This window comes from Antechinus flavipes, chromosome 1, assembly GCF_016432865.1.
Source record: "Antechinus flavipes isolate AdamAnt ecotype Samford, QLD, Australia chromosome 1, AdamAnt_v2, whole genome shotgun sequence".
NCBI lineage: Eukaryota > Metazoa > Chordata > Mammalia > Dasyuromorphia > Dasyuridae > Antechinus > Antechinus flavipes.
The window spans coordinates 661,812,937-661,835,862 of NC_067398.1; the positions used below are offsets into that span (position 1 = coordinate 661,812,937).

A 22,926-nucleotide genomic window follows, 5' to 3' on the forward strand; every position below is an offset into this window, starting at 1 on the left:
TCCCGGAGAAGTTTCTCAGACTTGGTTGGCAGGGAGAGGGAGGGGTAGAGAATGACAGCAAGGTGTGGGCGGGGAAGCGCCCGAGCGCGATGACGTTGCCGAGAGAGGGTTAATGTTAGGCCAATGAGGGGTGACTACGGGGCCAGGCGCGGTGACGACAGAGTATGTCGGAATGTTGCAGCGGCGCTGACTGGGTGCTGAGGTAAGCGCCGGGGCTGGCTGCCTACTCTCTTCCCCTTCTTCCACCCTTGTTGGGGCGCCGGCGGTGCGGATCCTGAGGTGGGAAATTGCAGGAAGCCTGTGGGCCGGGCACCGGTTGTATAGCTTGGGGGAGCTTCCTGCGGGGATCACTCGGAGGAAGATGGGGGTGAGGGGCCTTGGCGGGGCGCAAGGGAGAGCGGCGGCATGGGCCTCGAAGCTGAGCTGGGGGCGGGAAGCCCTCGAGGAGTCGGCCAGGCCGGGGAAGGAAGGATATCCTTGGCCTCGGGGTGTTGTGGAGCCCACTTTGGGCCAAAAAGGGCGAGGGATTGATTTTGGGGAGGACTGTGTGTGATTTTGTGAGTGTGTAAAAGCTCGAGCTTGCCGTCTCCTTGGGCGTCAGGGGAGGTTTAAGTCCCCTCCCCCCCAGTCCCCAGTATCCTAACCCCCTTTGGCTCCTGGGCGATAAGTGGTCCCTCAAAGCCTCCCTACTTGGAGACGTGCGGGGGCTGCAGGCCCGCTGCTTTCTCTTGACCGCCCTGTCTTTTCCAGGCCTGCCTTGGAGGACTTCCTTGGCATCTCCTGTCCTCCAGCAGCAGCTGGGCTTCTTTTGGAGTTGAGAAGCCAGTGACAGGGCCGGCCTGCAGTCATGTCCACCTTCAGGCAGGAGGATGTGGAGGACCACTATGAGATGGGAGAGGAACTGGGCAGGTGAGAGTCTGAGGGGGAACAGACAGTGGTACAGTACTCTGCAAACATTCCAGTGAACTTGTGCTCTCTCCGCTTAACAGGTTAATGTTACCTTTTATTCTTTTTCATTGAAAGACTAGAAGGAAAGCGATCAGGAAGAGCGCCACTGAAGCATCTAGAAGTTTAAAAAAAGGACTTGAGTTTCGTGATCCATTCTCACCAAGGCCTGCTGTTTTGACTTTTTTTTTTTTTTTTTTTTGGTCAGAAAAGTTTAAATCCCATGGTCCCACAATGTAGTTGATTTCCTGTAAGTCTGTGTACTTGGTTAGTCCCAAGGGCTCAACTCTCCCACGGAGCCGCAAACCTTATATGGTGAGTTTTGTTCAGGCATTTCTCTTAGTGCCGCCTATAGGCCACTGGGATGATGTCACCAGATAAAAATGTAAATAACTGAGTATTGTGTATGGGTTCTGCTGAAAAGTTTCTTCTGAGCACAGGGGCCTCTTTGTTCCATTAAATCATACCCTGTTTTTGGAATTCTCTCAAGTTGAGGCATGTAGGTTAAGAGAAAAAAATTATGTAGGATAAAAATAATAAGATACTTATAATAGTTGCTCAGATTTAAGTGGGACTTCAAGGTTTACAAAACCCCTTCCTTTCAATAGCCTTGGAAAGTAGGTAGTGTGTAATTTGTATTTTATAGATAAGACTAAAGCTTAGAAAAATGAAGCGACTTGCATATAGTTACCTTTTTTTTTTTTTAGAAGTGGAATTTAAACCCAAATTTCATGACTGAGTCCCATATTCTTAATACTTAACATCATGGTACCTGATCTTTTGCATTTCTCACTTAACTGAGAATGTGTATTGAGTTCCTACTGTGAATTCAGCTTTATGCTTTTTTGTTTGAGGATATAGTAGAATTGTAAGGTGTAGTTCTGGTTCTGGAGCTTGATACTTGATATAGCTTGCTGGCTGACTAAATGGGATTTGTTTTTACAGTATAGCTGGGAAGATAAAATTTAAGTGAAGTAAGTTACAGAAATTAATGAGAATTTATGTGGTGCCAACTCTCAGGAAAATAAAAGTTTGGAGAAGGAAAATAATTGCATAATTAGGATAGACTTCTTAGAGAAGATGGGATTTGATGGAGACCTTAAAGAATGGGTAGGTTTTGGAGAGGTAGAAGAATGGGTGGCTATTCCATGTTGGGATTGAGGAGAATCTTGGAGTTTGGAATGATTGCAACGTTCTCAGTGTAGTGATGAGGAGGACATAACTGAGTATGTAGTTGCTATGGTAGGGCAGTAAAACTGGAGAGGTTGTTTTTCAGGGAAATGAAGTGAGTGGATAGGTAGGGCAAGGTTTGTTCTCCTATCCTTAAATGACTTCTGATCTATGTTTTTTGATTTGTAGAGTTTTATTACCTCTTCTTGGCTTGAAAACCATCAAGATGCTATTCTTTCTACTTTCTGGACATATTGTCTCACAATCACCCTTTGAGAGGTTAAAAGAAAAACATCCTGATCTCTTATATAAATTACCCAAAATAAATTTTGTGACAGTGTATGAATATGTGTATAAGTTTTGAGTATGAGGACATCTAGACCTAATCCTAGAGGATCACTATTTTCAGAGCTATTACTCAAGTCCTTTTTCCATAGCTGAGTTGTATCACCATAGGACTATATTCTTAGTTCTGACAGCTGCTGCCCTCTTCTTTCCTAGAGTTGAATAGCCTTCTACACCTTATTGGAGAGTGTATATCTGGAAAAATGCCAGCTCTCTGCAGGTGTCTTCATCCCACATTCTAGGAGAAACATTTATGGAATTTGAATACAAGCCACTGATGATGACCCACTGGTCATATGGAAGGAATGAAGAAGAGAGGGCCTTTACTTTTCTAAAAGCCTTTTTTTTTTCTCTTTTTCCTTCCATATTTCCCCTTATCTTGCGTCTTTCCTGAACTCTGTACAGTGGTCAGTTTGCAATTGTTCGGAAATGCCGTCAGAAGAGCAATGGAATGGAGTATGCAGCCAAGTTTATCAAGAAGCGTCGATTGTCATCTAGTCGTCGGGGGGTAAGCCGAGAAGAGATAGAAAGGGAGGTGGACATTCTCCGGGAGATCCAGCACCCTAACATCATTACCCTCCACGACATCTTTGAGAACAAGACAGATGTAGTGCTCATCTTGGAGCTGGTTTCTGGAGGTGAGCTCTTTGATTTCTTGGCTGAAAAGGAGTCCCTAACTGAAGAGGAAGCAACCCAGTTCCTTAAGCAGATCCTAGATGGTGTCCATTATCTGCACTCCAAACGGATTGCTCACTTTGACTTAAAGGTGAGCCCTGTTTTCTCTCCTTACCTTTGGCTTTTAAAGAGGTAGAGAACAATGTCCTCTGGCTAGTCTGTTCTTTTTTAAAATTGGTGTAAGGAAGATCTGGTTTGAATTCTGCCTCTGAACTTTCCAGTTATTGATCTTGGGCAAGTCACTTTAACTTTTCTTATTCTTAGTTTTCTCATTTGTAAAAGGAATGGGTTGAACTTGATTGCTTTTAATGCCTAAACTCTTAATTTTGTAATCATGTGATCCTCTTGTTTCTGGTCCTGAGAATTCTGGCCAGTTATAGAAAGGATGCTTTGCTTGATAGTCTTTTGTTTCTTCAAGCCCTTCTTTATATACCTTTATGGAAAGGAATTAATTTGTTTTTTGGGCCTGGATATTTAAATCCCTATTTGTTGTTCCGTTTTTCTAATTTTCTTTCATCTTGGATTTTGGGCCTCTTTTGTTTGTTAGTTTTTGTAGGAGTATTCAGATTCAGTTTCTCCTTTTTAGAAACTGTCAGTCTCTGTCAGTAATTGGTCTAAGTCTGGGAGGATAAGATGGCATTCTAACATAAGCTTGTATTTCTTTCTAGTTTAGAGCATATTTGACAATAATTGTTGCACTAAATTTCTTCTCAAACCCTATGAAGCCTGATTTGAGGAAGACTTCCTTTCTTACAGCCAGAGAACATCATGCTTCTGGATAAGAATGTGCCCAACCCACGAATCAAGCTCATTGATTTTGGCATTGCCCACAAAATTGAGGCAGGGAATGAGTTCAAGAATATTTTTGGAACCCCCGAGTTTGTAGGTAAGTGGCCATCCTATGTAGTAGAGGTGATAGGGTCCAGAGTTCTGAGAAAGGGAATAGGTTGAACCATTTACGCACTTCCAAATGATTAAGTTACTTTTTCTGGCAGAGGGAGAGACTAAGAGTGCTGGCTGTAGCATTTTGTAAAGCCCAGGGATGCTTGGCTTTCCTCACTACAAATAGTTTGTTTCATTACCTTCTGAATTGCAGCCACCTATTTCCCTGTTTTTATCCCCTCCTTTGGGCATATAGAAACTCAAGTGCCAAAGTTGAGTCTTGTTAGGCTAGCACCCAAATTGACCTGATGTTGTATGTTAGGGAGTTTATACTAGAGTTGATATTTTACAAAGTAGAACTAATCCAACTTCTCTTCCTATCTCTCCTAAAGCTCCTGAGATTGTGAACTACGAACCATTAGGTCTGGAGGCAGATATGTGGTAAGGGAGAGGAAGTGACATATTGGGTTTCCTTGATAGCCTTCATTTCTTCAGCAGTTTAGCTTCAGGATTCAGTTTCCCAATGGAAATATCTCTGGAATTATATTTTCCCTTTATATAGAGAGATGAGGGCAACTTTTCTTTATTTAGTGTCTCTCATTCCTCTTGATGAACATCTTTTAAAGGAATGGGGATGATCAGATCAATCCCTACCTCTAACAGCCTTAGCAGTCTCAAGGCCAAGGCAGGCAAACTGAGACTGACTCATTCCTATGACTTGAGACATTAAAACCTGGTGGCAAGGATGGGATTTGGGCTTGCCAGTGGCCTTTTATCCCTTATTCCTTTCTCCTTCCTTTCCCTAGCTAGTCTCTCTGATTAAAAGGTGCCTCACACTGCATCATGTTTCAGAGAAGGAACTTGCATTCATTCCACAATAAGGGAAGCTGTCTTTTGACCTTCCCTTTCTGGCTAGTGACTAGTGGATGCTTCATGGCATTGCCTGGCCTCCTGAGCTCCGCTTTGGTCCTCAGTATGTGAAGATGATTTTTAGGCAACTTGGCATATGGATAAATCTACAGTATTAGCAATAAAGAGACATCATAGAGTTATATAGACTAATTACCTAGTTTTACTAAGAGGGAAAATTGAAGTCCATGAAAGGGAAGGTTTTTGGCCAAGTACAGGAGCATACTTGCCTATGTCTCCTGATACCCAGTTACATTTCTGAAATCTCAGGAGTTCTAGAGAGCCTTATAAACCTTATATCTTTGTGTCTTCCAAAAGCCTCCTTTCTGTCATCTGCTCTGCTTTTAAACTTTTGCCTTGATATTGGCAAATCCAGAGCGGACTTACTACTCTCTATATCCAGAGAGTCCCTGGGTACAGTGTGCTGAAGAAAAAGCATGGGTTTTGCTCCATCTGTAGACCCCTCTATCTCTTGCTAGTAACTCATTGGAATTATAGAATAATGTTCCATAATGACCAGATTTCTTTCTTCTCTTTTCCTTCTTTCAGGAGCATTGGAGTGATCACATACATTCTGTGAGTATAACTTCCCTCACTTATAAAATGGGAGAAACTAAGTGGTTGTTAAATATTGGGAAATTGAAGAGATAATTCTTGGACTATATCTTGTGCTTCCTAGCGTTGGCAGCACAGGATGGTATTTGGGGAAAAGATTAAAATCCAGGCCTGTTATCTATCCTGTGGTGAAAGAACAAGGACTTTGTCCTCCTTGTATTTTTGGTCCCTGTGACTTTTGGACTTTGTTTATATGATAAACATTGGATTTACCTTTGACCTTGGGTTTGGGGAGCTCTCTTTGATGAGATGTGTGTATGTTCTCTCCAGTTTGAGTGGAGCATCACCGTTTTTGGGTGAAACCAAGCAAGAGACTCTCACCAACATTTCAGCTGTGAACTATGATTTTGATGAAGAATATTTTAGTAACACCAGTGAGCTGGCCAAGGACTTTATCCGTCGACTGCTTGTCAAAGACCCCAAGTATGAGGTTCTGGGGCCTTGGGAAGGGGGAAGGATTGGGAGGGGAAGTGGTACCTGTGGTCTAATGAGAATACCTTGCTTGGGTACTAAGAAGTGTTGGTGGAACCCAGAATTGCTGTTCATGTTAATTTAGTTAAGTAGGACTTTGAATGCATATCCATTCTACCTCTGTCCTACAAGTGCAGAGTCATGATAATTCTAAATTCTCCTTCCCTTTTTTATTTAATTAAATATTTATTAAATGAAATGATATATAAAAACTTAGAAATCTGAGAACTCAATATGAGAGATGATGGAATATTCGATTTTAAATGTATACACAAAGGTGTTATTTCTCTCCCCCCCAACTTTACTTTTGTTATTTTTGGGTGCTATTTTGTCCCATGAACCATTTTATTCTTTATGTAACCATTTATTGGCCTAAGGGAATAATGGATGTTATTTATTATTTTCAAGCCAATAAGAATTCCAGGTACAATTAAAAAAAACAATCAAAATCCACAACTTTATAATGGACATCAAAGTCAAATGTTTCTCTCAAAAAAGCAGATATAGCCATTCAGTCATCTTTCTGTATTACATTTTGATGTTTAAATCTAATATTGAAAAAGTTCTCTTTTCTTTTAATGTTGACTTGAAATATGACTCCTTCCCATTCCACATCCCCGACCTGTTGCTTCAGCTAATTTTTATGTGACTCAGTTATTTGGCTTATCACATGAGGATAATACATATCATACTTACATAACATGGTTTGAGGTTGAAATCAGATTGTGTTTGAAAAGTGTTTTGAAAGCATTCAGTACTGTATAAATATAAGATATTATTTTAATTTCAGGAAAAGAATGACCATTGAGCAGAGCCTGGAGCATTCATGGATTAAGGTGAGTAGATTTTAGGCCACTCTGTCCTTGGATTCATAGAGCACTGGGCTAGAACATATTCCTAACTGATTCAATGGTCTCAGTTTGAACTAAGCATGACTTTTTGAGTTGTCCCACTCGAGCTTTGTTCATGGGATTTGAATGGTCTTTTCCCATTTCAGAATGTTTTGGGGACTTTTCACTCTGCAGGTGTTGAGGGATAGCCATTGTGCAGGGTCAGTAGATAACAGACTGACCGTGTCCAGGAATAGTATTTTTTGTCTTGTAGCTTCTTGCAAAGTGACTTGGGGAAGTCCTTCAGTCCTGCTGCTTCTCTATACAGCCCTGGTAGACTTGCTGGAAGTTTTTCCCCTGGATAGTTTCCCCCTCATATTTTCCCAGCATTTCCTCTCCCTGTTGATCTTGTCATTAGTATAGCGCCTCCTCCAGACTTCCTAGTGGGTCACCTAGCTCTAAAGTCCTCGTCCTCCACCCCCCTTTTACCCTGCGCAGGTGATTAAGAGGAGGAACGTGCGGAATGAGGACAGCGGCAAGAAACCTGAGCGTCGGCGGCTGAAGACGACCCGCCTCAAGGAGTACACCATCAAGTCCCACTCGAGCATGCCCCCCAACAACACCTACATCAACTTCGAGCGCTTTTCCAAGGTGCTGGAGGAGGTGGCGGCGGCTGAGGAGGGCCTGCGGGAGCTGGAGCGGAGCAAGAAGCTCTTCCGCGAGGACATCGAGGTCCTGACTTCCATCTATGAGGAGAAGGAGGCCTGGTACAAGGAGGAGAACGAGAGCATCGGCCAGGACCTGAGGCTGCTCCGGCAGGAGCTGCACAAGACCGAGGCCCTGAAGCGGCAAGCCCAGGAAGAGGCAAAGGGAGCCCTGCTGGGGGCAAATGGCTTGAAGCGCCGCTTTAGCCGCCTGGAGAACCGCTTTGAGACCCTGGCGAAGCTCGTGGCGTCAGAGATGAGGTTTGTTCAGGACCTGGTCCTTGACATGGAGCAAGAGAAACTGCAGGATGGGGACTGCAGTGTGCGTTAGTGCTTCTCTGGGCTGGAGCAGAGGAGTGCCACAAGGGGGGAGTCAGACTTCTTGTGCTACAGCCCTTTGAAGCGGAGGGAGACTGTGGTAGATAACTTGGATGAAGAGAGAGGATCTGGGATTGGCGGCTCTCCAGAATCTCTACCTCTCTAAGGATCTTCTAGCAAAGAGCCACAGTGCTGACATTCCTTTTATTTGCTTTCCCTGAGAGGTTCTGATTTATTTCTGAATCGGGGACAGGAGGCTGGGATTGACTAAAATGGAATGTCAGAACGAAATAAGAATTTCTGTATTGAGCAATATCAATTTCTGCAACGTTGCTGCTTACCCTTTCTTAATCACAATTTGGGCTGGATGAATTTGGAAAATACCAACTTTCTTTATTCTGACTTGGAACTGAAGTTTCCCATAATTCATATGATCGAGGGACGCTCTAGACTTAGAGTGCTGTTTCACCACTACCCCTTCGCCTGCTAAAACAGAAAAAGTACAAATGTCATTTATACCACTGGACAGATTGCTGATTGTCTTCTGGAGGAGTCTTGCTCTGGTGGGCTCTGTCTCTAGCCCCTGAATTAACAGTGTCTCTTACATGCACTTAAAGAAATTCTGAACAGGGCCCTCATATCATGAATTGCCCTTATTTGAAAAAACCTCACTGTTAACTGAGACTTGCAGAAGCAGACTACTTGTATCTGTAGATCTAATAAAAACATGAAACTACGTGAGAATAAAATAGGATATTCTCCCGAAGTTAGACATAATTGGAATATATATGCATTTTTAGAAAATTTAACAAATGTTGTTCTAGTCTTTTCTGTGTAAATGCACTGAGAGAAAATCTTTCTCCTGTGTAACGTGTATAAAGTGGCACATATTAAACACAGACCATTCAACCTTTGTCCCAGCATAGAATGGTAGCTTAAGCCCAATGACTGTCCTGGCATCCTCCTTACTCCCAGTACCTCATGGCCATTACCCTACTAATCAGGGCCATTTGTTATCCTCTCTGTGGGTGAAAAGATAGGCCAGTAGTCCATCTATATACCCAGTTTTTTTTGTTTATGGCCGTGGTTGCAGCAAAACCCAGTGCCATCTGTGACAGTATTTCAGACTCTATCACCCAGAATGTTTAGAATGGAGCTGGTCTAATTCCTTATTTTCATTTTCCAGGCCCAGTCTGCCCACTCTTACTGCTTTTCCCTCTCACTGCTGGCAGTTGTACTGTACAATGTGTCCCAAAAGTCTTAGTGCAGTTTTAATCTAGGCTTAACACTTTGGGCTAAGGCTTCTGGGAAACCCTGTATTTTTTGAAATCAGATTTCTAGAAATCCTTTAAACCATTTTTGGTTGCATCCAGGTAAGCACCTTGAGGGCAAGAACAGTGTTTTATTTTTCAGGATTGATTTTCTCCATCTGTAATTATACTTGTTCTACTTATCTCAGAATTGTTGGTGGAAAAGTGCTTTGTAAACCTTAGGGTTCCATAGCAGTATGAGTTGCTGTTATCTTGCTTTTCTCTACAGCACCTTGTACTTAGTAGCTTATACTTGATTGTTGACTTCTTTTTTGAATGCCGAGTCAAGCCTTTTTAGTTTGGAGACTTTCCACTTTCTTCAGCTCCTTGGATGGAATTGTAGGATTCAGCAAATTCAACCCAACTCCCATTTAAGTACCTACTAGAGGTAGAGCCCTGTAGCTACTAAGTACTGAGAGAGAAAGAAACAAATTGTATAGTTCCTGCCCTTATGGAACTTTCAATCCTGTAGGTCATATTAAAAAAAGATTATAATCAGGAGTCATTTAATCTATTGGAATCAAATTTAAATAGAAATGGGGTAAATAAACCATAAATGAAGATCTCTTAGGGATGTATATTGACTTAGAAAACAAATATTAACATCTACATTCTACTGTATTTTTATTTTGTTAAATATTTCCCAATGGCATTTTAATGTGGTTCAGGTCTGAGTGTTATGGCCATGCCTTGTGTTTGACACCTCTGATCTGTTCTCATTTTATGGATTCAAAAACAAATCCTGAAAAATTACATGCCCATAGGGGAAGGGAAAGGATGTTTTTAAAGAGCATAATTTGTTAATGGGATCCTGAATGTAGAACTAGAAGGAACCTAAGGGGTCATTTAGTCCAACTTTTTAATTTTTCACATGAAATAGGTCCAAATGTAGAGAGTCCTTCAGGGTTAACTTGCTGAACCTATGACATCCCAGGTAAGTCAGAACACTAGGCAATCTTTATGGATCATATCAAATATTTGTTGAATCAACAGGAGCAGGCCACCTAATGCAGGTTTCTCTTGATGGAACATTAAGAGCTGGTTGTGAAGAGAATTCAATTTTCCTATGGGTTTTTTTGTATAGAACTGGAGATATATATCTATAATAGAATGAATGAAATACTTTTTCATGAGTAATGAAATAGTGGTCAGATTTATGACATCATGGTTTCTAGTTCTAGCATCTCTTATTTCACTTTTCTTCCTCCCAGCCTTTTTATCAAGTGATGATTTCTTCAGTGCCTGGGGAGCCAATCCTGGTTTTAGTTCTTGTAATTTAGTTCTGTTCTTTTGGGTTGAGTAATTTAGGTTTTGTAATTAATAGATAATACCATACTTGGCCACGATGCTGTCTTCTAACAGTTTATATATACTGGCCTGAAAAAAATCTGAGTTTGAGGTTGTAAGTTTTGTAAAATGAATTAGTGCTCAACTTTACTTAATTCTGTAAGTTTGGAAATCTGTAAAAACAAATTGACCAGAAGTAAAAGATACCTGTAAAAGTCTTCTTTTAACCTAGAGAATTACTAGACACACTTTTAGGATACTGGGATTAGGAATAGTCTTTTCCCAAGTGTAGAAATGATTTCTGTGAGAGTTTCTTCTTATTCTTGACCTTTCCTAGTGAAATTATCCTCTCTTTTCATATTTACATATATAGAGCTTTTTGAAGTTCTTAGGTAAGGAAAGGTCTGTTCAGTGGAGAAAGATGAATAAGCACTTCCCTTTACCCTCCCTGGGTCCCTTGGATAGTCATGGAGCTTAAAGGAATTGGGGCAAAAATCATAATAATGAATGATACCTCCTATCAGTCATTTAAACTACTAAGGGATTAGTATATGTAAGACATTCTGCTAGGTGCCATTCTGCTAGGGAACATAAAGTCAAAAATGAGTTCATTTTTGCTCTCAAGGAGCTTATATTCTACTTAGAGGAGACAAGAGGGTTCATGGTGTCTAAAGCTTCCTGGAGAGCAGGAGAGTAGGGGAAGGGGGCTGCACAATCATCCTCCCCTACCTTGGTGCATGGCCCTTGTGTGATTAAGACAATGATTCCTTCCCTCTTTCTATGCTATGTTACGCCCACAGATATATGAAACCTGGGACTGTATAGTGTGCCCTGGCCTATAGCTATTGTATATGCATGTTTTGGAGTGCCTGTAATACACATGCATATGCAATAATATGCCACAAAGTGAAAGGAAATAAAACTTTTCTATTTCTTGGACTGTGAGCTGTATTCTGATTCATTCGCTCGGGTGTAGGGAGAAAGCCCAGTCCTTAAGGCCTAGGCAGGTTTTTAAAAATTATGTGTATTTTAAAATATTTATTTAAAATTTTTTTTTTTAGTTCCAAATTCTAGCTCTTTCCTCTTCCATTGAGAAGGGAAGCAATATGATACATATTATACATGTGAAGTCATATAAAAACATCATTAAAATATTAGCTGTTGTAAAAAAATAAAATGAAGAAATATGATTCACTCTATATTCTCAATTCAACTCTCTAGAGGTGGGGTAGCATTTTTCATCAGGAATCTTTTGGAATTGTGTATTTATCAAAATAACTTAAAGTCTTTCACAGTTGATTATTATTAACATATTACTTTACAATGGTCTTTTGGTTCAGCAGAACTTTACTTTGTGTCTATTCATATAAGTCTTCCCAAGTTTTTCTGAAACATCCCCTTTATTAGTAGTATTTTTGAACAGTACAATAGTATTCCACCCAATCATATACCACAACCAATATTAAGCCATTCCCTAGGTGATGGACATCTCTTCAATTTCCAATTCTTTGACAACACAAAAAATGATGCTGTAAATATTTTTTAAAATCAATATAGTTCCTTTTCCTTTGATCTTTGGGATACAGACTTAGTAGTGGTATTTCAGAATCAAAGGGTAGGCAGTTTTATGGCCTTTAGAACATAATTCCAAATTGTTCTACAGAAAGGATGGACCAGTTCACAGTTCCACCAGCAGTGTATTAGTGTAATTCTTTCCCTTCACCCCTCTAGAAAGGCTTTATTTAAAACAAAAATTCTTAGTCAGGGACTAATTAGCCTTTCTACAACAATTTTTCTAAATACAAAATAGCTTTCATTTTGAAAAATGTAACCATTGTAAATGAGCAAACTTGCAAAGAGAAATTGAATGACTTCCTGAGGGTCACAGAGATACTTAGTGCTAAAGCTGAGATTTGAATCCTAGGTCTTTTGGTTCCAATGTAGTTTTAAACCTTAAAGTATTGTATGAATGTCAGCTACTCTTAGTCCTAATAGACAGAATTAGAATATGGGACTGAAAGATAGAGAACTGGAAGATACTTTTAAGTCATTTAGACCACTCTTTCCCCTCTCTCCCCCCTCCCCCCCCCCCCCCCCCCCCCGCCTTTTATTTTTTCAAAACAGAGGAAGATCCAGGCCTAAAGAAGGAAAGTTTATTTGAAGTAAAATCCAGTTTTCTGGTCTTTTAGTCAAGTGCCCTTTCCAAGATTTATTTTCTATACAAAATAGCCACATTTTTGCCATCAAAATTATATAATTATATTATAATTTGTTGTTAGAATCACTTTATCTACTGTGTCTACATTATGTCTCTTGAAAAATTTATTCAATGTTCTTGTTTAAGACCATTTCTCAAAACAAAACAAAACATTCTTTCCTACTTTACCCTCTTCCCATCCACCTTTTTAGATTTTCACCTTATTGTACTATTGCTAGATTTTCCTTTAGGTGACTTGAATGGGATTGGATATGAATTGATACTGTAATGTAATAACATTTTGAAGATTTAAATACCAAATTGGTACAATTCATTGACTCGAGAATTGGATAGAAAACCTCCATCTAGCTCAGTACCAAACTAGGCCCTCTTTAGAACTTAAGGAAGTTTTGATCTTTCACAGTGCAGATGGGAAATGAGTAAAGGAATTATAAAGCCGTGAGCCACTGTTTACTTGTCTCTAAACAAATATTTACTGATGATTACAATGTACATCTATTTGTAAAAGATATCAATGAATAACATGGACATGGAGCCTGCCCTTTGGAGCTCACATTCTTCTTGGGAAAATGACAGAAATAAATGAAGAGTACTTACCATATAGGGTGGTTTATGAAGAGGGCCAAAGAGCTGTAGAGATTCATTTTTCTATGAGAAATCCCACGAGAGAGAGGAAAGACTACTGGGCTGGGGTGGTCAAAGAAGGTTTCACGGAGGAGGGTAGGACGCTGGCTGACCTTGGATGCCTTTTAGATTTGGTCCCTGTGCGTGATCAAAGGCACGGGCCTAGAGGGAATCAAAGAGATATATATGGAAGAGACAAATGTCCTTATTCTATGGATGAAGAAATAGATCCCGTGAAATTGTTGCTTATCCAAGGTCACAAAAATATTAAATGCTTTATACACAGTGATGTTAAGGAAACAGGAAATCAGGATGGCTGAACTGGGAATTTGTTAATGATAATATTGGAGAGGTCACTTTGGGTGAGCTCACAGAAGCCCTACCTTTTCAGTTTGATTCACCTTGACTTAAGTCTTGAAACTATAGGATTTGTGGTGGGACATCCCTCCCTTTCAGGTCTTTTCCTCCTCCTCTCCCTGTTATGGGCCAGAACTCTGAACTTGAAACAAGATGCTTACAAGGTACTAAGTGGAATGGAGGAGACAGTGGATATCTAGTTTAGTATGGTTCAGTATGATTGATTTAATCTTACAACAAATAATGGTTTCCTAGTGATATAATGATTGGTTTGTACTCAATGTGGAACATATAAGCAGGGACTGAGAGCCACAGAGGACAAGGAGACAGAAATTCATTTCACCTTCAGTCATGCTCCTGGTGGCTGGCCTGATCACCTGCACTTCCCCTACTAAGATCAAGGCCAAACTGAAAGGCTCTCCAGAAAGCTGCCCAGCATCAGGCAAGGAGACAATAAAGACTTTTGGACTCTTAACACCTGGCTGTTCTCGTCATTACTAAATTGAAACTCTCCCTCCCTTCCTGCCTTCCTCCCTCCCTCCCTTTTTTTCTCCTTCCCTCTCTCCCTCCTTCCTCCTTCCCTCCCTCCCTCCCCTTCCCTTCCTCTTTCCTCCTTCCTTCCTTCTCTCCCTCCCTCCCTTCCTTCCTCCCTCCATTCCTTCCTCCCTCCCTCCCTCCCTTCCTTCCTTCCTTCCTTCTTCCTTCCTTCCTTTCTTCCTTCCTTCTTTCCTTCCTTCCTTCTTCCTTCCTTCCTTCCTTCCTTCCTTCCTTCCTTCCTTCCTTCCTTCCTTCCTTCCTTCCTTCCTTCCTTCCTTCCTTCCTTCCTTCCTTCCTGCCTTCCTGCCTTCCTGCCTTCCTTCCTGCGTTCCTTCCTTCCCTCCCTCCTTCCCTTCTTCCCTCCTTCCCTTCTATTGGAACTCTCAGGTCCCTTTTCAATCTGTTCCATCTGTGGTTGATTACAGAACACAACCACCAAGTGGCAGGATTGAGTTGCATATATTTGGTACTTAGAAAGTTTATAGATTTGAATGTGGGTATATTCCAGCTGGGAGATTCTTTAAAGATCATCTAAGTCTAATGCTTCCATTTTATATAGAGAAGGAAAGAAGACCCAGAGTGTTTGGAGGCTCAGACAGAAGAGCATTTTGGAAAGTATAAAGCATTCTATACATGTGAGTGATTAAATATTCCAACTTCAAAGTCCTATGGAGTGTGTTATTTTCCTTGAATTGACCATGACATCATGAAGGTAATGTCCTTCATAGATAAGAGAGGACTTGCAAAGTCACCAACATCATTTTCTTCTTCAGAGCTATCTGGGTCCGGTAGCAAGATGTGGATTAATATTTCTGGTGATAACCACAGACAGTGGGAGATCTTGGCCCTTTAAAGTTGTTTCCTAGGTCTCAGTTTGACTGAGGCAATGCGCATTCAATGATTAGGGCTAGGTAAAATGAGACAAAGAATGGCCACTTTTACCTAATACACACACACACACACACACACAATATTGCTTTTTATATTTTTAGGGGAAGATGGATGTAGGGTGGTTTAACCATAAGCCTTCTTCTCCTTTTATACCCAGCCAGGGAGTGTCCCAGAATGAAATATGGAAGAGGGTAGGAACATCTCCATTTTTGGATTGTTGGATCACAGATTCAGAGCTGGATCTGAGAAGCTATATAGTTCAATTCCCCCCCTTTTTTTTTCTGGTTACATATGTACATTAATTTTTTAAATGCATATTTCTTGGGAATCAGAACAAAAGGGAAAAACCTTGAAAGAAAAAAAAATAAGGAAAAGAAAAAAATTAACATAGCCTGTGTTGATTTATATTCAGTCTCCATAGTTTTCTCTCTGGATGCAGATGGCATTTTCTTTTTACCATAAGGAACTGAAACTCAGAAAATGTTTTGAGATTCAGTCTTAGGTCTTTTAATTCCATCTTCCCATTGTATGACATTGCCTCTCTGGAACTTACCCATGGTGAGAGGGATAAGCCCAAAGCCCTGGCTGTTCTAACAGGGAATTGAGGAGGTAATCCCTGATCTAACCCAGACCATTCACCTGGAGGGGCAGCCCCACTGAGATCTCCACCTCCTTGGTGATGGACCAGGCTACTGCAATAGGAGTGAGGTGTTTGGCTTACTTTACTGAATATATAGCCTTGTCTACCCAGCTAGGAGGAGGGGAGGACCACCCCTCTACTATCTCTTTGACAAGTCCCAAATCACTGCTCTAGTGTTATGGTACATCATATGATTTCTCCTTTTTACAGAGCCAAATATACCTTTCCATCTCTTTCTAGTTTGCTTTCTTTGAGCACATGTTCAGGGGTCCTCAAACTATGGCCCGCGGGCCAGATGCAGCAGCTGTGGACGATTATCCCCTTCACCCAGGGCTATGAAGTTTATTTAAAGGCCCACAAAACTAAGTTTTTGTTTTTACTATAGTCCGGCCCTCCAACAGTCTGAGGGACAGTGAACTGGCCCCCTATTTAAAAAATTTGAGAACCCCTGCTTAGCTGATAGAGGGAGGAGTTGGCTAGCATTTTAAAAAGAGAGATAATGCTGGATGGGGATTATTCATGTACTGTAGGCCCACTAAATATTGATGTTTCTTTTCCTCAATTTCTGTGCAAATACAAGGAGACAGGATTGCAGAAAATGTTGTCTATTTGGGCAGTGGGAGGAAGATCTGACCTTTCATTGAGCTCCTGTTTGGTTACTTTTCGATCTTTTTTCATAAAATTTGTGTTAGCTCTTTTCTCAGACTGTCAGTCAATCAGGGAGTAGAAAGAACAGATCTGGGAGATTCACTATGTGACTTAAATAACTTTCCCTCAGTGGTTTCCACTTCTTCTACTTCCACTGTAAAATTGTGGGGGCTGGTTCCTTTTCAGTGTGAAATCCTGGGACTCCAAACCTTTATAGAGAGGGCTACCTAGAAGTCCTTGTCTCCTTCCCTGAGGGGCAAGGGAAGGGAAACTGTCTCCCCAGACATGGAAGGCTGCGAGAGGCCCGTGGTAAGCTGACAGCTGCTTCAGTTTTGTCCAGATTTGGGCAGGAAGGTTTGGGTCACCAGGTGGTACTATTAATAACTCTGGGTAAGCCTGTCCCCAGACTGGCTGGCAGCTTCCATAAAGCCTGAGCCGAGGACCCAGAAAGTCTTCTCCAGCCCCTGAGACTTTAAAATCCCATGTTGTGAGACAAAAAAGAAAAGTAAGTACCCTTCCCCTGCCCCCCTCCCTCAAGGTGTAAAAAAAAGTTGGAAGAAGAAAAGTGGAGAAACAAGATACACTATTAAAAAGGCCCTTGGACACACAGATCCTTAATGATATTAAAATGTCCTGGGGCAGTTCAGTGCAAGGCAGTGAGCCCCTGTGACCTCTCACCAGCACCACTTTAACATAAGGGGGTGAGAAAGGAAAAAGAGGGGAGGGAATCGAAAGAGGGGGAGCAGGCCTTTCTTTCTCTGTCTTGACCGTCTGGAGCTGCTCAGATGATCTTGTGCATGTCTGATTTATGTGGGGAGCCTTTTGCTGTTCCCCTGGTGGGAAGCTGGGAAGATCAGGATCATTGGTTTTCATGTAGTAAATGGTGGGGGCTGAGGAGGTCAGGAATATGGTCCTGTCCCAGGCTCCTTGATCCCAGAACTTGTCAGCCCTTCTCCTTAGGGCACCCTTTCCAATTGGTCCCATCATGGAAGCTATTGTCAGTTGCTCCCTTTTTTGGGGGGAGGCGGGGTTCAGCTATGTTATTTTGAGGAAGTGGAAATTAAAGTGAAATTCTGTAGTAGGTATAAAGGCAGAACTAGATGGTGCAGTTACTGGTGGGTGACTCCAAGTTTGCTGGCCCTAGGAGCGTGAGAAATCCCCCCATCTTCTTCTGTCTACTTATGGGATCCTTCCTTGTCATGAGCCTAGGTCTGTTTAGTTAGATTTAAGATTATCTACTTTGAGTTTCTTGGTATCATGGGAGTCATGGTACCGTGAACAAAGTCTCCTATTTGGAATCATAGGACCTGGATTTGCATCCAAACTTTGCAACCCTTCTTCTCTCTGGGTCTCAACTTTTTCATCTCTAAAATGGGAGATTGCTCAGTATTAAGGTCCCCTCCACCTCCAAATCCTGAGAGATCTTGGTAGTGTGGGAGCAATAAGAGTTGTTTGAGAACTCTTTGGAGCATGGGTGGGAGAAATCAAGAATACCTTTATCCCATGAACAGGAAGGTCGATCTCTTAGGGAGGATGTGAGTTCAGTGGACATCTTGCTTTTCTCCTGGTGTGAGTGACCATGTTCATTAATTTTCACATGCTTAATAGCTATACTGGAGCCCTGCCTCCCTCCTCTTTCCAGTTAAGAGCAGCATGGGGATTGGACTCCCTTTCTAGGTGGGGGGAAGGGAGAAGGAATCACTGTGGCCCCTGGATGGGGCTTGAGGGGCTTGGATGTCTCCTTCCTCAGCAGAGATGCTGATGATGGGGAAATGGATTGAGTGGAGTTTGACTTGTATAGCAGATGGTCTGCAGAGGATGTATTTGGAAATGAGAAGATGGAAAGGGGAGGGTAAGATGAACATATGTATGTTTATATGGGTCTATATGGGAAAACTTTTCCTCTCTCTCCCTACTTAGTAACTTTTCCCTCTCCCTAGTAAGTAACTTTTCCCTCTTTCTCCCCACCAAGTAACTCTTCCAAGAGTTGGATTAAGCCTAGAATAAGAAGACAAGATAATATTTTGAGTAGGATTCATGGAAAAAGGCCTGAAGGGTCTCTTTTTATTTATTAAATTTTTTATATTTATATAGTATCCCAAAGCACCTTCCCATTTGCTCTTCCATTTAGTGTTCAAACCACTTCTGTGCAATTGTCGGGTGTGTGTTGAGGGGAGGTAATATTATTCCCATTTCAGAAATGACAAAACTAGGCTAATGAGGGAAAGTGACTTTACTCACAGGCAGATATGGAGTTAGTGATAAAGTCGGAATTAGGGCTTGGGTCTCTTGGATCTTCAGACTCCCAGACTGGCACTCTTCTCCCTTATTTTATGGATGGAGTCTTGGACCTCTTATATCTTTTCCCAGACTTTGTTCCACTTAGACCAGTTTAGAAATCAAAGGTGATAGATGTCTTGGGACTGATTCCCTTTAAAAGGAGAAGGGAATGATTGGGGTCAGATAAAAAATCAGAGACTCTCTTCCCCAAAACTGTGTGTGTATGGGAACCCCACTAACTCCTTAATACACCAGAACTTTGGGCCCAGTTCAGAACTAGGGAGTGAACCAGGGGCCACTCTTGAGATTGGGAGCCCTGGCAAGGAGACAGTTAAGTGTTCTTTAGTCCCAGAATCCAGCTTCTTTGCCAAAGTATCTGGAGTTGGTGTTGACTTGGCATGGGAAGGTGTCAGTCACAGGATGTCACATTTTGAGGGACAAACCACGTGCCTCTTAGGGAGGAGGTCATGAGACATCCAGAAAGCTCCTCTGAGTTCACCTTTCCATTCTCTGCCCTGTCCATCTTTTCCTTTTTGCAATCAGTTACTCAGCCAATAAACCGCTCACAGGTCCTTAACCCTATCTGTGTTTCAGGCACTCAGATAATATGAAGAGGACCTGTGGGGTGATAATAAAATGAAATTTCATTTAAATTTTCAAATGAAAAAGGGAGGATGGAGTTACATCTTCTTCATTCTCCTTCTGACCTTTTACCTATCATGGTGTTCTGCCTACAGTAGGGACTTAGCAAATTTTATCTGAATGAATGAATGAATGAGAAAATGACCCACTCTTTAAGAAATGGAAGATTTCAGAGGGAGAAATAATTGTGGGCTAAAGGAGCCAGGGGAAAAAGAAGTAGGACTTTGTATTACAAGCTTTTAGAAGTGAAATCTAGATTACAGTTAAAAGAATGACAAAGGATCCTAGAGAAAGTCTGGTATAAGCCTCCCTCCACCCCTTTTTTTTGAGGCACTCAGAGTTAAACCACTTGCCCAGGGTCACATAGCTAGTAAGTGTCTGAAGCTAGATTTGAACTCAGATCAGGATTGATACTCTATCCTATTTCCTCCAATCCTTTTATTTTACAAAGAGGGAAACTGAGACCAAAGTCACATAAGTAGTAACTAGCAGAACTGAGATTTGAACTAAATCTGGTTTCAAACTGGTGCTTTAAAATTTTTTAAATCAGTATCTTTTGCTTTTACAAACAGTTGATTTTCTCTCAGTCTTTCCCTCCTCCCTTCTCCCAATAGCCATTCTGGTGTTTTTTGGATGCTATTGCCACAGGGCTTAAAGAATATGGGGAGAAAGAGCTTAGCTATGAAGATATGAATTGAAATAGGAAAAGATTTTGACAAGCAGAAATGATAGACTGGCACTAATAAGATGAAATCCAGTAGGGTTAAGTACAAAGTCTTATACTTGGCTTTTAAAACCCCCCACTAGCTAGATGGTGCAGTAGAGAAGAGCACTGGCCCTGGGCTCAACAATAGCATCTATTTCACAGGATCAAACAAGATAAAAAGTCTTGGCCCAGGGTCAGTAGGTGCTTAGTCAATGCTGCTTTTCTCATTCATTCACAGTGTCAATGGGAAACAGTTTTAGGGGGCAGGCACAGGGCTGGGGCCAGAAGGAGGCGGGACGCTTGGAAAGGCCTCTAGCAGAGGGAAGGGTGACCAGAGAGGGCAGTTTTGACCTGGGCAGGTGAAAGGGAAGGTGGTGCTAGGAGCTGGGCAGCAGGCACATAGTGAGATGATTTGGATGGAAAGTTACATGATTGGGTAGAATCCCCGGGCTGGAGCATGGTCTGGGGTTAGAAACTTAATTGAATGAGTTTGCACACTTAAAAAGCTAGAAAAAGACCAAATTAAAAAACCCCAATCAATTACTAAACTTGAAATTTTAAAATTAAAAAGAGAAATTAATAATATTGAAAGTAAAAAAACTATTGAACTAATAAATAAAACTAAAAGTTGGTTTTATGAAAAAAACAATAAAATTGATAAACCTTTGGTAAATCTGATTAGAAAAAGGAGAGAGGAAAATAAAATTAATAGTCTTAAAAATGAAAAGGGAGACCTTTCCACCAATGAAGAGGAAATTAAAGAAATAATAAGGGGTTACTTTGCCCAACTTTATGCCCATAAATTTGATAACTTAAGTGAAATGGATGACTACCTCCAAAAATATAGGCTTCCCAGATTAACAAAGGAGGAAGTAAATTGCTTAAATAGTCCCATTTCAGAAAAAGAAATAGGATAAGCTGTTTTTTAAAATAACTTTTTATTGATAGAACCTATGCCAGGGTAATTTTTTTACAGCATTATTCCTTGCACTTGCTTCTGTTCAGATTTTTCCCCTCTCTCCCTCCACCCCCTCCCTGAGAAGGCAAACAGTCCTTTACATGTTGAATAGGTTACAGTATATCCTAGATATCCTAGATATGTGTGCAGAACCAAACAGTTTTCTTGTTGCACAGGGAGAATTGGATTCAGAAGGTATAAATAACCCGGGAAGAAAAACAAACATGCAAGCAGTTTATATTCATTTCCCAGTGTTCTTTCTTTGGGTGTAGCTGCTTCTGTCCATCCTTGATCAATTGAAACTGAATTAGCTCTCTTTATCGAAGAGATCTACTTCCATCAGAATACATCCTCAAACAGTATCGTTGTTGAGGTATATAATGATCTCCTGGTTCTGCTCATTTCACTCAGCATCAGTTCATGTAAGTCTCTCCAAGCCTCTCTGTATTCATCCTGCTGGTCATTCCTTACAGAACAATAATATTCCATAATGTTCATATACCACAATTTACTCAACCATTCTCCAATTGATGGGCATCCTTTCATTTTAGGATAAGCTATTAATCAACTCCCTAAAAAAAAAAAATCCCCAGGACCAGATGGATTTACATGTGAATTCTATCAAACATTTAAAGAACAGTTAGCACCAATGCTTTATAAACTATCTGAAAAAATAGGGAATGAAGAATGAATTTGCACCCAGTCACCAAACAACTGAGTGAATTAACTTCCCCAGGGACTGAAGGAGACCCAGGGCTCAGGTCTAGAGTAGAAGGTCTGGTCTGGGCAGAGAGAAGCAGGTGTCCGGAGGAGTGACTAGGCTGGTAGAGGGCCTTGAGACCATACCATTCTAAGGGCTTTTTGGAGCAACTGGGGATATTAGCCTTGGTGATAGGGAAGATGTATGGGGTAAGGTGGTGAGGAAGATAAGATTACATTCTCCAAGTATTTGAAGGGTTGGCGTGCAGAAAGAGGAATTGACCTTGTTCTACTTGGCTTTGGGAGGAAGAATTAGGAGCAATGGGCAGAGATTTCTGCTCTCTGTAAGGAGAAACTTCTTAACAAGTGGACCTCCCTACAATGCCATCCATGGCTTCTGAAGGGGTGATTCCCCTGTCCCTGGTGACTGGATGAACACTTGTTGGTTGTGCTGTAGGAAAGATGTGTGCGGGCCGGACCAGAGCTTCTCTGAGGTTCCTTCAGGATTAGAGATGGAAGGCACCTTGGAACATGTGGGTCCCACTTCCTCCTTATACAGGCCCCCAAAGGGAGGTAACTGACCCGAATTCAGACAGATAGTAAGTGGCAAAATATCAATTGTGTCTCAGGTCCTTTCATTCCAAATTCAGCGATCTTAACAATTTACCAGATTTCCTCTTGTCCAAGATTTACAATCTCTATTTCCCTTAAAGGTGAAAAGACTGGGGAAGCATTAAGTGTATTGAACCAATCAGCCAGTAATAAATCTCATGAAGAGAGACTTCATTCATTGATTCATTCCATTTATGCTTCAGGATTCTATAAGTGAGGTGCACATATGGTGGATGATGAATTTGTGTGGGCTTAGAGCTGGTGGGGTCAGTCTGCCTGAGAATAGAAAATTAGCTCACTGATAGGAATGTGGGCTATAGCAAAGCTTTTAGGGCATTGCCATTTTTCAGTCATCAATTGAATCATAGGGAAGATGATCAGAGACAGATGGGCAGAGTTTGCAGGGAGGAAGCTTGTGTAGAGCTTAAGAGGGATAATGGGCAGGGGATGAGATCATTTAGGGCCCTCAGATTATTCCAGGAAATGATCTTGCTACAATTACATTCCCTCTTTATCATCAAGGACTATGACTTGGTGGAAATGACACTGGATTCAGTCAGAAGACCTATCTTCATGCGCTCTAGCTCTCAGAATCCTCTCTAAGTCTCATTTTGTTCATCTGTAAAGTGGGGACAATAATACTTGAATTAACT

General features: G+C 41.3%; 1 protein-coding gene and 1 long non-coding RNA gene across 4 annotated transcripts in view; both read left to right on the top strand.

The window, feature by feature from the left end:
• Positions 1 to 97: 97 nt before the first annotated feature.
• DAPK3 (death associated protein kinase 3) lies at positions 98 to 11,406 on the top strand. 2 transcript variants are annotated; one of them, XM_051971941.1, is made up of 9 exons: positions 98 to 202; positions 751 to 909; positions 2,866 to 3,226; positions 3,892 to 4,021; positions 4,410 to 4,458; positions 5,476 to 5,502; positions 5,812 to 5,964; positions 6,803 to 6,848; positions 7,341 to 11,406. In XM_051971941.1, exons 2-9 carry the CDS (start codon positions 848 to 850, stop codon positions 7,875 to 7,877), a joined length of 1,365 nt encoding a protein of 454 aa, XP_051827901.1. In that variant the 5' UTR covers positions 98 to 202; positions 751 to 847; the 3' UTR covers positions 7,878 to 11,406. The 2 variants fall into 2 exon arrangements, with proteins under 2 accessions (XP_051827901.1, XP_051827900.1); XM_051971940.1 differs by having other exon boundaries at positions 167 to 279.
• A 5,365-nt stretch (positions 11,407 to 16,771) lies between these two features.
• Positions 16,772 to 22,926, top strand: part of LOC127544960 (uncharacterized) — a 123,798-nt gene continuing 117,643 nt past the window's right edge. For both annotated transcript variants that reach the window (XR_007949569.1, XR_007949568.1), the window contains exon 1: positions 16,772 to 16,881. This is a non-coding gene — a long non-coding RNA (uncharacterized LOC127544960). The remainder of the gene's footprint in view (positions 16,882 to 22,926) is intronic.

What these genes read in the sequence shown, in the direction of transcription:
- DAPK3 (XM_051971941.1), top strand. Translation starts at nt 848, where the DNA reads ATGTCCACCTTCAGGCAGGAGGATGTGGAGGACCACTATGAGATGGGA. An exon ending in GGTCTGGAGGCAGATATGTG is followed by an intron (nt 4,459 to 5,475) that starts GTAAGGGAGAGG and finishes TCCTTCTTTCAG; the next exon opens with GAGCATTGGAGTGATCACAT. An exon ending in TGGAGCATTCATGGATTAAG is followed by an intron (nt 6,849 to 7,340) that starts GTGAGTAGATTT and finishes TACCCTGCGCAG; the next exon opens with GTGATTAAGAGGAGGAACGT.